The 18,730-nt window shown below is 36.0% G+C and overlaps 1 protein-coding gene across 1 annotated transcript; it reads right to left on the reverse strand.

The window, feature by feature from the left end:
• Positions 1 to 22: 22 nt before the first annotated feature.
• LOC148312737 (erythroid differentiation-related factor 1) lies at positions 23 to 17,804 on the reverse strand. The gene is made up of 12 exons (XM_088274475.1): positions 17,542 to 17,804; positions 15,434 to 15,630; positions 14,744 to 14,852; positions 13,121 to 14,126; positions 12,019 to 12,407; positions 10,337 to 11,090; positions 8,442 to 8,603; positions 7,452 to 7,668; positions 5,990 to 6,161; positions 4,499 to 4,638; positions 3,688 to 3,845; positions 23 to 562 (listed from the first exon to the last, which is right to left on the reverse strand). The coding sequence occupies exons 1-12, from the start codon at positions 17,569 to 17,571 to the stop codon at positions 96 to 98; spliced, it is 3,801 nt and encodes a 1,266-aa protein (XP_088130601.1). The 5' UTR covers positions 17,572 to 17,804; the 3' UTR covers positions 23 to 95.
• Between the last annotated feature and the right edge of the window lie 926 nt (positions 17,805 to 18,730).

The following is an 18,730-nucleotide window of genomic DNA, read 5'->3' on the forward strand; positions in this document are numbered from 1 at the left end:
ATGACGAAATAAAACTAATTGATAAAAAGAAAATGTTGTATTATTTTACAAAAATGTAAACAAGAATTAAAAATAGTCAACGTCAAAATATACAACTATAAGTCACAGTTTTCATTGCCAAACTCCTTCATCTTAGTTAATGTTTCACACAGCACAGTGGCCAAGTGTTTGCTTTCTTCCGGAATAAACTTCCCTATCCTTAAAGTTAGACTGTACATATTCTTATACGTGGCGGACATCTTGTCCGAATCTCTCTTGGGGACCCCGGAATGTTTCTGGAGACAGAGCTGAATTAAACTTTTCAACACAAATTGGAGTCGTTGTTGGAACAGCGTTAACAGTTTAAACTCTGCATTATTATCTTCGATGTCTCTTTCGCTTTGGATGTCGTCACCTTTGTCTTTCTTCCCCGGAACGTCTTCAGTTTTTCCTTTTTCGTTATCAACTGATTGGGGATTGTTCCCGTTTGTATCTTTGCCGGCGATTATTTTGAGAAACGGCTCACTTTGCTGCAGTAATTCCAGCGCTGACATGAGACACTTCAGTTTGATCCCAGCACTATCTGTAAAAAAAATATAAATAAATCATTTTATACGCAATGAATTATGTTTTTCCATGAGGTCATTATTGGGAATGTGAGTAAGTCGTCCGCCTCCATAGTGTAATGGTCAGAACGCTCGGCTACCGTGATAGAGGTCCCGGGTTCGATTTCCAGGGAGGGTCAAATAAATATAAGTGATTTTTTCACTCTTAATATTTATTCAATATTACCCTGGACTGGTACCTGAAGCGGAGGGCTGATCACCTTTCCTTCATGTGTTAACGATCAAGAAAACACTGCGTTTGTATGATGCAGTGCCCTATGCACCATCGGGTGTGGATGAGGGTTAAAAGAAAAAAGAATAAGTTCATTGCTAAATAAATTTCTGTCGGTCGAAATGTAATAAGGAGTTGGATGGTTTAATTTTTGTTTATTGCGAGAAATACGAAACTGGTCACCTTATATACACAGTACCACAACATTTCAATAAGTACAAGACTGATCACCTTACATATCGAGGTGTACCATTTAAACCAACCTGAGACTGTTGCCTCATTTACCATACCTTACCATTTTTAAAAGCACGAGATTTAATACCTCATTTACCGTACCGTATGATGTATGCATTTTTATTTCACACCACACCATTTTAATAAATGCGAGACATATCACATTAACTTATAATCGGTCCAAGTAAAAGATATTCCTGTGCAATTATTAGTGGTAACAACTTATCAGATTAGTGCATAATAACAATAAGCGAGTCTATCAATTACAACAAAGTAGTGCATAAATAACATCACATTAGTGCTTTGATAATAATAAATGAATGTATTTACATATGACTAAATTATAATATCATTAACCAGTCCGGGAATATGGACGTAAATGAACGTCAGTGTGAATTTTGCTTAAAGGAGTATGGACGTTAATGAACGTCGAAGTCCGTCTGTCAGTTAGTATGATGTAACATGTATAGTAATGACATCTGTGGATATTTGTGTGTAATTTTATCATAATTGAAAAATATTTCGAATAGGTGTTTTTTAAAAAACAAAATATTTTAACATAATTTCTATCTTCATAATACATCGATTGAATTAAAAATATTTTTTTCCATGTAAAAAACACACTCCCCAGAGAAAGTCGGACATCAATTTTTGTGCTCCCGGAAAGGTTAATGAAAACAAATTAGTGTGTTTGTAACAGATTAGAAAATCAACATGCAACAGTTTAGTATGTGTACATACATGCATGCATAACTTTTTTTACTAGACCTACCAAATCACCTTATGTATCTAATCGATGGAGTTATTTTTTACATACTTTTTATTATTTTCTATATGTAACATAATATACACACAAGAAAAGAAAAAAAAAAGATTAAAACTATACAATTTTTACAATATTAACTTTTGATCGTAAACTCATTCCTTTATTTGGCCTTTTTTCCAAATTTTGGTTTGCCGTCTTACATACGCTGGCAACAAATTAACTTTTCCCTTACGAAGCTAAAAAATTTCTCTTGCAACGGTGATATGTATTTAGTACACCATATGAAAATGTGATTTAAAAACGGGAAAAATGTGAATATTCCTAAATGTTGCTTTTATTGACCATAGTTGAGGTAGAAATGTAACAATTTTGAAATGTTAGCTCTGGTAAGTATCTGAAAACGAGAAAAAATACATCGCAAGTAGCCGCAATAGATGGCGTAGCGACACGACTACAGTGGAGACGACCTGTGCACTACTGGCGCTACTAAACACGCTACGACATGCGCGTATACGCAAAGCGCGGCATGCACGCACACACTGAGTAACGTTTGTGTATTGGTGGTTTTATCCCTCATTTTTTCACAAATTACTTATTTCCGTTGCTGCAAATGAATAACTTTATATTAAAATATGTTTATTTAATACTTAATTATATTATGGAGGAATACAAAAATTCTGAGCGCATATCTATTTTATTTTATATTGATATTCTCATTTTTAAAGTCGAGTTGTAGTAAATACATATTACGGGATTTAAACTATGTATTAAAGTGTTCCACTTCCATATTTATTGTTTACTCTTGGAACCATCAACCCTGCGTTGTGCGTGAAGCGGGTACATAGTCGTGCATTAGAGGATTTCTATACTTTTTACTGGTTTGTTACACAACTATGACATCTATCCACTTAATGTATCTATGTTTAGCAAAAAAAAACTGGAAAGACCAAGGTGTGAGTAACAAAACCAAGATGAAGCTTGTCAGGAGCTTGGTCCACTCCATTTTTCTCTATCTGCTGAAACATGGACCAGCAGAAAGGAGAAAAATTGATGTGGAATGGTGTGTTGGAGGCGCATGCTCCGAATTCCATGGACAGCTAGACGCACCAATGAGTCCATTCGCCAGGAACTACACTTGGATGGCTTGACTCTGGCCAATATCTGTACTCGACGGATTCTCCAGTTCTTTGAACAAGTTGCGCATGGCAACGAGGATAGCCTGGAACGACTAGTTGTGATCGGTGGCCTGGAGGGAAAGAGAGGGAGAGGAAGATCCCCACACGATGAACCGATCAAATTAAGGCAGCAGCAGGCACCTCAATGGTTGGAGTGTTACATGCAGCGCAGTGCAAGGGATAACTGGAAGAGAATGCACACCAAGTCCTACCAAAATTCATTTTTAAATCGAGCCTGCAATATGTGCAATGAAATGCTTAATGAAATAGACATCAATAATGTTTCTTTTAATACGTTTAAAAGAAATATTGTTGATGTCTATTTGACCAGTTGATAAAGAAATGTTCTATATAGTTATACTTTTATGACAGTTTATTTAAATTGTTTTATTTTTAGATTATTTAGTTGGAAACCTATAATTGGAATTGTTATTTTTTTGTATTTTATTATATTATGTTATTTTTTGTCGAAATATTTTGTTGGTTTTCCAATAAAAAATTTTAAAAAATAAGACTCATTGCTTCTGCAAGGGTCACAACCCTCAGCAATGAGGAATAAGACAATAATAAGCAATGAGGAATAAGAAAGAAGATTAGCAATAACCATAAATTAATGTGTCTACAACTGTTGATTAGATCGATAACAAGTAGTTACATAGTATGGATATGTGATAGGTTTATAATGTTAACACTTACTATTGGCCTGGAACTCCAGCAAGGCCACATGCTCCAGTTGCACGGTGAGCAGCATGGAGGAGTCCTCCAGGAGTGCAAACAGCTTCACGGCCTGTTCATAGTTGAGTTTGCTGAGAGTAACCATGGCCTTTCTCTTTGCTAACTCCAACTTCTGGTCTCTGTAACAAAGGATCGAAATGTAGAAAGGATGGTGTATACAAAATTTTATATGTGAAATTTCATGAATCACATTTTGAAAATGGCACTTTATAAATTATCCAAATTAATTATTATTATTATTGATAAAATGAAAATACTGTATTTTATTTCATTTCATTCAAACCCTTATCCGCACCCCAATGGTGCATAGGGCACGGCATCATACAAACACAATGTTATCTCAAGATAACGATCAATCGTTAACACGTAAAGGAAAGGTGATCATCCCTCCGCTTCGGGTATCAGTCCAGGGTAATATGGAATAAATATTAGAGTGAAAAAATCACTGATATTTATTTGACCCCCCCTGGGAATCGAACCCGGGACCTCCAGATTGGTAGCCGAGCGTGCTGACCATTACACTACGGAGGGTCTAGTATAAGTGTTAAATTTTAAATCAACATGTCATTCCACAAAATTAATGCCTAATCAATAAATAAAATAATGGTTCAATTCTAAATCAGTATCGACAACCAAGCTGCTAAATAGGCCAACAATATTTTTTTTAATTCTCAAATTACATAACATCAAAATTGAATGTCAAATTTTCAAAGACATGTTTTAATTGGAAAGTGTCTAGCCGAACCCAGACGGAGAGTGGATGCCAAGTTACCTGTACTGGTTGTGGTAGAGAGAGGCCAAGCGGTGGTGCAGTACGGCCGCGCGGAACTGGTAGAGGCACTGTCGGGGGCCCGCCGTGAGGGGGCAGCTGCGCAGGGCCACCCGGAGGGCCTCCACCGCTTCTTCGGGGGCCTGCAATATGAAGAGAAATATTCACATGAGACAATACTTATTATTGTTATTATTTTATTTTATCGGGGAAATAAAAACTACCGCTATCACACCGTTTCCCTGCAGGAGTAGGCAGAGAGGATGTAACGTCACACTCGTCCGTCTAGTGTGGGCCAATCAGGATCTTTTCAGTATTTGCTCACTGCTGGGAGGAAACCACGTAAAACTCCTCAGGAGAAGCCGGACTGATTGACCTTCCATTCCACTAGGAGAGGATTTCTCATTTTGTGTCCTAGCTTGGTTATGGTACCAATGTCCTTCAGAATTAAACCAGTCAAAAAATGCATTTTTTATTATTTTGAAATTTTTATTTTATTTTAAATAAACACGTGTATAATAATAATAAATAAATTTGGATAACTTATGTAGCACCATTTTCGTAAAATAATACCTCAAGGGCGCTTCACTGTGAATGAATTGGGGAAAATATTATGGTGGAAATGATTTAGCAAACAAATGTGTTTTTAGTCTTTTTCTAAAGATCATCTCACTCTAACTATTTCTAACCATTGGTGGAAGAGCATTCCACGTCGTCGGTCTTGCAACAGCAAAGGCACGCTCGCCAAATTTAGTGCGTTGGTTGCGAGCTGGTAAGATCACTTTGCCCATTGCAGATGTTGTAGCCGATCGAAGCGTGAGACGTCTATCAACCAATTCATCTGGAATACACAGCTCCTTAAGATACTCTGGAGCCATATTGTGTATTGATTTATACATGAGTAGGCAGAGTTTATACTCAACCTTTTCAGGAAAGCGTAACCAGTGGAGTTTGTGAAGTAGTGGGGTGATGTGACTGAATTTGGAAATTCCAAAAATTAGTCTCGCTGCTGTATAAATATCACTCAGTGAGTTTTATTTCATTACACACACGACTAGTTTAGTAAACCACAGTTGTTTTCATCTACAGGTGAGTAGTAAAACTAACAAGAAAAAAAAAATATATATATATAGAGGGGGGAGGTTATAATAATAATTTAAAGCAATTTTTTATTAATATTCAAAATGTTATTCCACAAAGTTAATGCCGAATCAAAGAATAATACATATATTGAAATTGTTAGAATATTCTAATAATTGAGCTTTTACTGTGTTTATTTTAACAGAGGGTTTAATGGAGTTTCCCAAATAATCAGCGGGTATGTACGAGGAGACACGTGAATGTGTAAGAGGCGAAGAATGTTTTCAAAGACAGAGTGGTGTGATGCTCTATTCTCTGTGCCTGCACCTGACGTGAAGTGGCGTGATGCTTGGTCAGTTAGTTAGTTAATGGAGATTAGAGGTAATGCAATGCATATAGCCTGATTGGACTTACATCAGCGGTGTCGGGCGGGGAGTCCTGCAGCAGGCAGGCCTGCGTGAAGAGGGCGGTGCTGAGCTCCCAGCGCACCAGGTCCCGCACGGGGTCGCAGCCCTGCCCCAGCAGCAAGCGCAGCGCCTGTCCGTAGTGCTCCACCGCTAGGCTGTACAGGCGCCTCTGTTCCGGGCTGGAAATGTTCAAAGTCTCGGTGAATCGTCTTCAGGAGGAAAAATATGATTGCCAAAATACAATATGGGTATTCACACAAAGAATACATAAAAAATTTCCTGAGTAATGGCGTACATACACTGCAGTCCCAGAAAAAATTGTTTTAGAAAAAAGCAACACCAAATATCGTTGTAAATTGAGAGAAAAACGTTTTCATATTGATCAATTGTATCATGTAATATGGTAAACAAATGTATAAATGGGCATAAGTTATGTTCACTTTCATGTAATCTCTTCCGTTCTATGCATACTCAGATTACATTTCGAAAAGTTGACCTGTAAGGAATGCAGGTATTGTTACCACTGTGTCTCCAACAACATAGCAGCAATCATATGAATTCCCCTGTAGTCTGGCAAGGGCATTCTAGATTCGTCTCTCTTAGAAACCAGTCACTCGCTCACTCAAGAGCTACTCAGTAATACTCATATGGGGATAAACCAAGTCAAAGTACTGCTCATCTTCACCACCATGTCACATAACAATATCCTTGTATACAACCTACTCTGCACATGTGTGGTGTTGCCATCAAAATTATAAAAATGTGGCGATTAATGAAAATAAATATCTTACCTACCAGTGTAAAACAAAAAATATATAAAGCAGAACCATACAAAAAAAAAAAAATTGTGTTTTATAAAGGGGTTGACCGATCTATATGCAGAATGCGATTAAGCCACTGCTGTTGCAGTGCTCACTTGTTTAGAATACATGTCCGGGATACTGCCATGTGTGAATGTCGTCTTGAAGAGGAGGATCTAGATCACATGTTCTTTGGATGCCCGTTGAATGACGGCTACCCGAGCTTCCTTTCAGACCTCTCCAGCATAAACGTTCCATTTCCCACTAACATTTTAACCTTATTAACCTCCCCTAACAAACTTTTATGTAAAAAAATTGTAAATATCTTGAAATTAATTGTATAAATTTGTAAAGGTGTATGATAACTCACTAAACAAATTACTAATAAAACTGACCCCACTAACGGGAATACTAACACTTGAAAGTCAAATGTAAAATGTGTAAATAAAAAATAACTCGACACTGGCTATAACACCCAAAATGGGTGAAAAGCTATTAAATAGAAGAAGAAGAAGAAGAAGAAGGGGTTGACCGAGTAAATAAATGCCCCCTAAGATCTTTCCGGTGTTTTATCTCATCCTAAAATAAGTTTGTAGATAAAATAGCAGCTAGAGTTGTACAAACCTAGAGAAAACTATCATGATTGACAAAAACATAGTTTTCTCTTACCTGTGATTGATTTGATTGCAGTGCGCCTTGAAGCGCATGAACCTCCCCGTGTTGCAGTGAAGCAGGGCCAAGTTGGGCAGGTCGTTGACTTGCTCGAATATCCTGGCAGACTCCATGAGGCAAGCGAGGGACTTCTTGGAGTAGCTTTCAAACGGCGGTGGCTCCTTACTGGACCCATTCTCTTGGCCTTCCTTTTGGCAATATTCTGCATAATTTTCTGGAACAATAAAAGTTTATTAGAATGTCTATTATATGTTATAATTTCACAATGAAAATAAAGCATAAAATTCAATTCAAAAAGTGTTTTAGTGTAAGATGGAAATTTTCCTAAAAGTAGAAAAAAGTTATTTGAACATTCTTTAAAATCAATAAGGTATTCAATAACCATTTTTCTTAATTTTTCTTATGTACAGTTAATTTTCAGTAGTGCATTGGGTCTATTCTACTAAAGTGATAAATGATTGAAATTTTTTTGTTAAGAAAGCGAAAAAGGATAATAGCAATTTAACAAAGGCATAGAGAAAGTGCAAAAATTATAGAGTTTCCCAAATTTCTACTTATTGGCTTTGAAACTTCATTAAACATAACAAATTGGGTTGTGTTTATTTTTATTTTAAGCATACGGGGTGTAGAGCGATGGTTATTGATTAGAAACACTATGATGGTGAGCATCTGGTTATTTTTTTATGGACTATTCATTACAATGTCAAACATTACACGGAACACTGAATACTGCGATATGCCTCTGCTACTTGATGGCTATATACATTTTATAAGGAGTTAAATTAATTTAATTTAAAAATTTTACAAGATTGTACATACTATGATTATGAATATGATTAAATTTACTTTGACTTAGTGAGAAAAAAATGCATTATTGATGGAATTCTAAGATGGCAAAGAGTTCATAATGAAAACTTTCCACGACTAAGACATATTGAGAGGTTGATTTTGAGTTGCTAATGCTTTACTGAATATACACAAACTCACCTTGAGCATTGTACATATATTTAACTCCGAGTTCATTCTTGACAGATGCTATTCTCCGGAGCAGTTCCTCTTTTTGGTTCTCTGCTGACAGCTGCAGGGCTTGGCTGTAGAACATGCAGCTGGATATCATTGCCTCTTCCAAGTCTTTCGGGGGCGTCATACCTTTGAGAAATAAATATATATTTTTTTATAAAATTACCATATACCGCTCCGCTCACCCCATTCAACGTCGTATATCAAAAATCTTCAATTTTCAGTTGTGCATGTTTTCGGAATGCCCAGAAGATTTACTGTATCCCAGCAAAAGCGGCATATTTATAACATAATATTTACCCGCTGCAGGGCAGAAAATGTTGTTTTTGCATTTTGAAGAAAAGGTACTGTTTAATAATTTTTTTAAATATACTAAATATTTTTCAAATGTAGAAAAAACATTCAGGTTTTACCTAAAAAGATTTGTTCCACAGTAAAAAGTTCAATAAGTGGCTTGATATTATTTTTAATACATTTTATTATATTTTTAAACTTTAAAAACGATCTCCTGAAAAATCAAGTTTTTTGATATACATGACATTGTTGAAAGGAGTGAGCGATATATCTAGAGGAAGACTAAAAAATTACGGATGCTGTAAAGAAACATGATTCGAAGATATGGCCCAAGGTGACATTGTCCATGACAGAAGGACCTACAACCTGAGGACGAGGAGAGCTGACCCCAGCAGTCTACAAAGACGATAAGTTGGGATGTAGCCAGGAAGAAGATAAAATTACCATAGAATTATACGTATCTAAACTACAAAAAAATGTTGAATGGTGAAGTTTCCCGCATTGAAATATAATACATACAGCTATTTCTATCTGGGATTTCATGCCCATCAAGGATAATTTTTACGCACAGTTTTAAAAAGCGCCTGAAATGTATGCCATAACCTTACTTTTTACAGATTCATAATAGGCGAGTGAATAGACAATAAACAATCATTGTTTTAGAAAATTCTACTAACCATAAGAAGAGGTAGAGATGCCTTTGGATTTTTTGGCAAATAGGTCCTGAGCACCAGTAATTCACTAGAGAAAATAATGATTTTGACTTGATAAGAGTAGGATAAAGGCGGTGACATTTGACCTGATTTTTCTTTCCTTTGTGGACGTTTCATTACAAAGTAAAACATTAAAATGATTGAATGAATTTGATTAGTTATCCGTTAATTGATTTACATTTTTTCATTAATTGATTTAGTAGTCACTTTGTGGTAATATCTATTAACTTTTAATTTAAGTTGTATTTGAAAATGATGCGGAATCCATCGAAACACGCTCAGAATACAAAAAGTAATTTGACGTGTTGACACTTTGATGTGTTACTTGAGCCCAGTACAAAATAAATAATTTCATTAATTGATTCGGCAGTCACTTTGTGGTAAAATCTATCCATTTTTAATTAATGTTTTACTTAGTAAATACCACTATTTCTTAAAATCTACTGTGACACGTGTTTTGATGCATTCCGCATCGTTTGAAAATGATGCGGAATGCATCGAAACACGTGTCACAGTAGATTTTAAGAAATAGTGGTATTTACTAAGTAAAACATTAATTAAAAACAAAATAAATATTTAGATCGTGGTATCAATCCAAGTATCGTGACAATAAGTGTCATCTGTCAGGGAAACAATGAATCATATCGATACGTTCATTATTGTAGACCAAATACAGATTTTAATCATTTTTTTGTACTGGGCTCAAGTAACAAATCAAAGTTCAAGTAGCCCCGTTCTACGGTACACAATAGATTTTTAAAAATAGTGGTACTTACTGAGTAAACCTTAAATTTAAAATGATTTATATTTATTTGAATTACCTGAGTTGTATATGCTTTATATTGAGGTACTTACAAGACAAAGCGTCGGGATTCTTGGGCACATATTCTTCAGATTTCCCATACAACTCGAGATCATTATCCACGGCTTGCATTATCCTCAACTCCACCTCCGACAGTGAATTCAATTGCTTCAAGAACGAGCTGTTGTACTGCTCCCAATTCTTAGAAAACTGGAACAGATTGTCACCAGCCCTCCCCAGCAGACAGGTGTCTTCGACGGCGCGAGTATTGCTCAGGATCTTGCAAATATCCTGGCATTTTTGCGCCAGGATAATGTACTTGAATGACAGGCCATATTGTCCATCTTTGTAGTGCTGTTCGGCTAGTGTGGCATACGACAAACAAGTTTTCTCGTAGAGTAATATCTTTAGATGGACGTTCCACGACGAATCGTCTTCGTCGTTTGGTTCCTGCCACGTCGGAAGCGAGCTGTCTTTCCTCAACAAGACTCCGTCTTGTTTCTGAATGAGGTTTTCTATATCCTGCTTAGTGACAACATTCTTGTATTCCGCATCTATGGAGTGCCTCTTCTTCTTTCTCCTTCTGTTTGGTTTTTCTTGTTTATTTGTGTTTGAATCTTTGTTTGGTTCTGTGTTTTCGTTCTTAGGGTACCCGAGAGCGATGGGAACATCGGAAGTAGCCATTTTGTGGACCTCATCAGTCTGTAATGGTTCGTAACTCATGGGTATTGGCTCGAAGGGTCTGGCCATCTTTGGATTTTCTTCTTCTTTGACTTTTTGCTCAGACTGCTTGTTCTTTTTAGTACTCTGAAAAATGCAAAAGATTACATTAATTTCGACCCCTAGAAAAATAAATCATATAGCAATAGGAATAAGGATAATGTTAATATGAACAATTAAAATGCAATAGAAACAAAATTAAATATTTAGAAAAGCTCTAATAGTTCAGTTATTTAGTGTTAAAATATGCATTTTTTTCACCCTAATTATTTTATATTACCCTTGACTGGGGTGCAAGGCGCAGACTGATCACCATGCCTTCATATAATAAATTATCAAATTAACATTGCATCGATTTGATGTATGCCTTATGCACCATTGAGTGCTGATAAAGGTTACTTGACTTGATAGAGGTTAAACCTTTTGAACTCTTTTACCAAGATATAAATGGAGATTGAACCGGTTTTTAGGTATAGGCACATTATTAAACCATATCCGCTCTCTAGGTGGCATATGGAGTCCACAAACTGTCTCCAGGCTTTTCTGTCGGCTGCCAGCTCCCTTGCATCCTCCCAAGTAGGTACATATAGGCACAAGGAATATAATTTCATTAATTGTTTTAGCAGTCACTCAGCTTCACATACGGTGTTTAAAAATTATGCATAATGCATCGAAACACGTATGACAATAGATTTGAAGAAATAGTGGTATTTCATAAGTAAAACTTAATTTGAAAATGTGTAGATTTCACTACAAAATCACTGCCGAATCAATTAATGAAAATAAATGTCTCTTCTTTTAGGGATCCATAAAAATGTGAATATATGTTTTTATTTATCGTTTTTCACTATGAGGCGTTAATATCTTCAAACCCTCACCCGCACCCCAATGGTGCAAGATAATACTGCATCAAATAAACGCAGTGTTAAGTGAAACTTAAATTAAAAATGGATAGATTTTACTACAAAGTGGCTGTCAAATCAATCAGAGAAAATAATTTAAAAAAAACACTCACAAAGTCGTTTTCTTTCTTGCTGCTATCCGGGAATATATTGAGGGCTTCCAGCCCCTCCTTGACGTGCGACAGAGCCAGGAGGCACCTCTCTCCGACCCTCCCCCCCACGCACGGCGGGGGCGCCTCTGGCGGCGGCAGAGCCACCTTGGGGGCCATCAGGCTGTCCACGGCCACCCGCCTGGTGAAGCTCCCCTCGGTGGCCTTCACATTCACCGGCTCCGGCGGCTTGGCAGCTTTCGGAGTCTGCGGCTTCTTGGAGCTATCTAGGGACGAACCGGTGGGCATGTCGTCCCGGGACTTGTCGCTGAACGACATGGATTCTTCCTCGTCTTCGTCGCGCCGCCGGCAAGTTATCGGATCGCCGCATTCGCATTCTCCCGACGACGATTCTGTAATGTCAGATAGTCATCTCAATTTTGTTTAACAGAGTAGAATGTGCTTTCCTGGTTACTATATTTGGCTGTCCAAACTTAAAAGCACCTTTTGTCCACCTCCGTAGCGTAATGGTCAGCACTCTTGGCTACTGTTCTGGAGGTCCCGGGTTGGATTCCCAGGGGGGTCAAATAAATATTAGAGATTTTTTCACTTTAATATTTATTCAATATTACCCTGGACTGGTACCTGGAGCGGAGGGCTGATCACCTTTCCTTCATGTGTTTACGATCAAGATAACACTGCGTTTATATGATGCAGTGCCCTATGCACCATTGGGGTGATAAGGGTTAAAGAGAGAAGAGAAACTTAAAACACACTAAGAGACTTTTTTTTTGTAGTACTTTTTTTGCACTTTTGGACTAAGTAGAATCAATCTACTTAGTCCAAAAATCCAAAAAAAAAACGTACTACAAAAAAATGTCCCTTACTGTGTTTTGAGTTTGGACAGCTGTATTGTGCATGATTAGAACATCTTGCATGTTTTAGAATGTATTATAGATAATGGAAGATATTTTATGGAAAACAGATAAAAAAGGTTATATAGTATTTTCCTTTTCTCATAAATTTTACAATGCACAAGATGGGACAGTAAAATTTAAACTGGTTGAAGAAAATCTAAGATATTTCTATATTTAAAGCTACATACTACAGAATTTTTTTTACAAACCTTTGAAATGTGGATCTCCGGGATTAGTATCAGCCGGGACATATAAATTAGCCAGCATGTAATGTGACGATGCCACGATCTGCGGGTACCTTTCAACGGGTAACAGTTTGATGCAATTCTCCAACAGCAGTCTTATATGCCCCGCCTGACAAGGTAAGCTCATATTTCTAGCGACTCGGTACAATAACATGGCCACCGGAATGGTGAAAGGATTCTCGTCAGAGGGATTGCCGGAAGTTCCGCAGAGAGTCGTCAAATCGTACAGCTTCACGACATCGTCGTGAGTTCCTTTGAATAGCCAGTAAGTGTGACCCGCTTTGGTAGCATTAGATTTTAAAAACGACAAGATGTTTTGCGCGACGTTTCTGATCACTTTTGGTGAAAATTTAGAATCTTCTAGATTGGGGAGGTCTTCTGTTTTGATCGGTTCGTATTTCTGAACGATCCCATCCAGATGGTAGCACATCACGACTTCCGGAACGTTGCACATGAGATTATCGAGCCAGTAATCTATTCCTGTTAGGACGTTTATAGGTTTGCTCGCGTCGCGTAGGCGGAGACTGACGCACGGGCGATCGACTCCTCCGAATATGGGAATATCGCTTCCGATCAACATTTGAATGTCCTCAAAAGTCCACACGACGTTTCTGTTATAAGTATGGTTGGAGAAACCGGGATCTGGAATGTTTTCCTGGACATTTGGATCGGGAAGTTGCGGCCCTGCACTGGGCAGACTGGGTAAATCAGTGCTGTCTTTATATTCTCTGGCTTGCGATGACGGCACTAAACTATGATATAAAAACTTGGAGACTAGGCTTTTCTGTTGCAAGGCGAATCTGCTTTTGTTTTTTATATACATAACCTTGTCTTTGCTCTTCAGCGACTTGATGACGTTGTCATAAAAGAATTTCTTCATCCATGACCATTCGGATTTCATAAGGTAACGGTAGATGTCGAAATCGTCCAATAGCAATGTATTTTCTACTCTGTGCACCATCATGCTGATCTGAAGGAGAAAAATCCTCACGTTTACAAAAAGCACAACATAAATTTAGGATGAAACCATCTACACAGCTAGCTACATCATCGGTATGCACTAACACATGTGTATGTATTATGTAAGTGTACAGTAATTACACTTATTATTGTGTATTATTAATGTAAATGTAATTACACATATCGCTCACTCCTTTCAAGAACGTCATAAATCAAAAAAACTTGATTTTTCAGGAGAACATTTTTAAGGTTTGAAAATATAACACAATGTATTAAAAATAAATATTAAGCCAATTATTGAACTTTTAACTGTGCTACAGATCTTTTTAGGTAAAACCTGAACGTTTTTTCTCCATTTGAAAAATATTTAGTATATTTAAAAAAATAATTAAACAATACCTTTTCTTCAAAATGCAAAAACAACATTTTCTGCCCTGTAGCGGGTAAATATTAAGTTAAAAATATGCCTCTTTTGCTGGGATAAAGTACATTTTCTGGGCATTCTGAAAACATGCACAAATGAAAATTGTTGATTTTTTATATATGACGTTGTTGAAAGAAGTGAGCGATATTCCAATGATTTGCCTGCATGGTACATAGTAAAAAACATTATGTTGTACAACATACCATTCCATTGGGGTGATAGGGTAGTTTAAGTAATGTTTTAATACATTCAGCTCCCGAAACAACATCCACTTCTCCGACACAATCTGGAAACATATGAGCCATGCGGAAACTGAAATAAGACAACGTATTGCGATCAATTCATTTTTCTTTATCTAACTTTGAATACTGTTTAATGTTGACCCGGTATTAAACATAAATCAGAATGATAAATAAGGAAAAGTATAAAAAGGTTGAGATGGTGAAGGTGAGAAAAACAGTTGAGGTGGTGAAAACGTAGTTCTATTGTGCAAAATATTAACTCTTACCACTCTGTAGGCCAGACATTCTGGTCCGTATGATGCTAGTAGGCAGCTCCGTGGGCCACAATGTCTGGCCTGGTGCAGGTATAAGTTTAATTATTGATTTCTCTATCACCCAAGTATATTCTACCAAAAAATATTTGAGATAAATGCGGTTAATCATCGCAACATATAGAATTAACCAACATTTCTTCAATATAACTTTCCATTACTTAGATATAATCTAGGAAAAATAGATTATCATTTTGGGCGATAGAATATTTGTCATACGCTAATATTTTTTGGGACAGTCAGTCGTTATCCTTCATTTATGACGGTTCTCAAAGGATCATTATTATACGAAAGAAGATAAAAGTGCTAACATCCTAGAAAGTATTTCATAGTGACAAACCTTGAGAAGCCTACAGTCTGACTCAAGGCATGTCTCAAGCCGTATGAGTCTGTAGCACTGCTCAACCAATTGGATGGCGGCATGTTGAGGTCGGTATTACACTGCAGTTTCGCAAATTCCACTGGACAAAGGACGGATGTGTACTTGACTACTGCAGTGGATTTCACGTCGGGAGATGGACTTCGGGTGTGGCGGCTCTATAATAAATTTAAAAAAAACATATTACATATATTTGAAGCACTTACTTTGTAATTTTTCATTTAATAATTAAAATGTAACTTTGTTTTAAAATCACTATTAATATTTTATTATAACTTAATTATAATGTCCACTGGTTTCAAAGCTAACTGCTTCTTTATCAAGACTGATTAATAGTCTTATTAATAGTATTAATCAGTCTTGATAAAGAAGCGGTTAGCTTTGAAACCAGTAGACATTATAATTAAGTTACAATAAAATATTTATAGTTATTTTAAAACAAAGTTACATTTTAATTATTAAAAAAAACAACGGAGTACATTATGCAGAATAGAATTATACCACGAAATCAAAATATCAAAGTAGCTATAGCTGGGTTAACACGTTGACTGCCAACTACGAGATAACTCGTAGATTGCGTTCTTTGCTAGGACATCAACTACGAGTTATCTCCTACTGTGTTTATTTGCCATATTCGTGCAGCTGTAATAAAATTCCTAGTATATCAGTGCTAATATGGATAGATGGCTTCTGGGAAGAGAACAAAAAATCAATGCTGGCGTACATCAACAGATAATTTATTATAATTAAAATGTAACTTTGCTTTAAAATCACAACAAATATTTTATTATAACTTAACTGTAATGTCTATCGGTTCCCAAGCTAGCCGCTTAGTATTAATCAGTCTTGATAAAGAAGCGGTGAGCTTCGAAACCGGTAGACATTATAATTAAGTTATAATAAAATATTTAGTGATTTTAAAGCAAAGTTACATTTTAATTATAAAATGGAAAATCACAAAGTTAGTGCTTCAAATATAAATTAAAGAAAATTTATTAATAAATGAACAAAAAATTAAATTGTGGAAGGAATGACTCTTCTCCAGTTATCCCTTGACCGCGCTGCACGTAGCGTTCCAACTACCGAGGTGCCTGCTGCTGTCCTAACTTGTTCGGTCCATCGTGTGGGGATCTTCGTCTCTCTGTCTTCCCGTTCAGGCTAACAATCACAGCCAATCGTTCCAGGCTATCCTCATTGCCACGCTCAACATATCCAAAGAACTGAAGAATCCGTAGTGTACAGACACTGGCACGAGTCAAGCCATCCATCTTGCCAGTGTAGAAACTCAACTAACTCAATTCAACTGTGCTAAATAAACCTTGGCGCCCTTGAGGTATTTTAGGAATGGCAAGTTATCCAAAATTATTATTATTCTTATTGAATATATGGTGCACGAATAATGTGACCATTTCAAAAAAAGAGCAACACACGGTAACCCAAAATACTTAAGGGCAAACCCACTTATACTTAAGAAAATTTGTTCATCAGAAAAATATAAAACAACATAAATTTTTCATATTTGTACTATTTACTGCTCTTATTTTTCTTTATCAACATTCCTTTTCTTTTTATAAATACATAAAAACTATGAAAAAATGTATTTTCTTGAAGAATATTACGTAAAAATTGGTAGATGTCCCGTTTTGAGGACAAAAAATCAATGGTCAGTTTATGCATGAATGAATTAACCGATGTTTTTGTTTGATTATGAAAATACTTAATAAGAAAAAAAATGCAATGTTTCAGAAAATCAGTCACGAAAATTAGCAGAAATAACGTGACAAAATCAGGTACTAATAATTTTATATATTAAATAAATAATTTGATAAGAGCCATCATTGCAAAATATATAATGTAGACATCGAGTTACACTATCTTGAAGTCAATATCATAATCCATATTATATAAACACTTATGTCAAGTGAATTTATGTATTTTAAAAAATTAAGATAATTTTAACAGGTTAATTTAACAATAAAGAAGGTGGAAATAATAAATGTATGAATAAATAAAACCATAATAAAAATATAACCTATAATAAAGAAAGTAACCGAAGTAACATTACAAACCTTTTCATTCTTGTCCTCTGGTTCGGCCATCTTAAATTATATCAATAAAATTTTAAAATATCAGGTTGTTGAAAATATTAAAATCTCACAATTGTCTCGAAATCAGAAATGATTCGACTCGTGAATTTGACAGTAAGTCGCGGAAACGACGTTTGATTTTAACGAAAAAATGACAGTAAAGTCATTGCAAAATACACTTCTACAAACTTATCTGTAGAACGATTTTCGTTTGAACTATAATGATGTCCATACCAGTTTGTAATTTTTTGCATGGTTAAAATCAGTTTTGTATGGAAGATGCGACAATAGCGCCTTCCAGGGGTTTTCCAGATAAGTTTGTTGAAGTGTAGTAGAATCTAGAATATTCGGGAACGTTCGAAAACTGAAGAAGGCTGTCGAACATCATAGAATAAAAAAAGTCAAAGCCTTGAAATTGGTGTCTGTATTCAAATTAAGTGCAGTGTTTTTGGAATGTGGATAAATAAGATGTGCATTTTTTTATATTGAAAATAAATCATCATCATTTTATGATATTCCGCCTTCGTAGTGTAATTAATGGTCAGCACGCTCGGCTACCGTTCTGGAGATCGTGGGTTCGATTCCCATGGGGGATAGAATAATGTAGGTGAATTTTTCACTCTAATATATATTCAATACTATCCTGGACTGATACCTGAAGTAGAGGCCTGACCACCTTTCCTTCATGTGATAACAACGCTCAAGATAACATTGCGTTTATATGATGCAGTGCCCTATGCACCATTGGGGTGCGGAAAATGGTTTGATTTGATTTATTTGCTTTTTATTAAAAACATATAAAAAAAATCTCACAAAGGCATTAGCCTGTGAATGGGGATCCAATATAACATTTATTTATAGTATAAAGCTGATAGAAATAACTTAATTCCAGAAACATTTGTAGACAAACTTAAAAAACCGACATTCCCAATCATAATAATAGTTAAGGATAGTTTATAAAGCGTTGTTATTTGTTAAATACTACCTCAAGCGTACTTCGTTGTTATTTAATTATGGAAAAAAGAAAATAATAAATATCATTTAGCGAATAAATTCATTATTATTTTTTTGTTGTTGTAAAGATCATCATTTCTAAATACTAGTGTAAGAGCATTCCACGCCTTTATGCCTGAAGGCATATTCATCAAATTAAGTGCGCTGGTTGATTATC

Source organism: Brachycentrus maculatus, unplaced genomic scaffold, assembly GCF_059751285.1.
Source record: "Brachycentrus maculatus isolate JH-2025_06_01 unplaced genomic scaffold, ASM5975128v1 h1tg000034l, whole genome shotgun sequence".
Taxonomy (NCBI): Eukaryota; Metazoa; Arthropoda; class Insecta; order Trichoptera; family Brachycentridae; genus Brachycentrus; species Brachycentrus maculatus.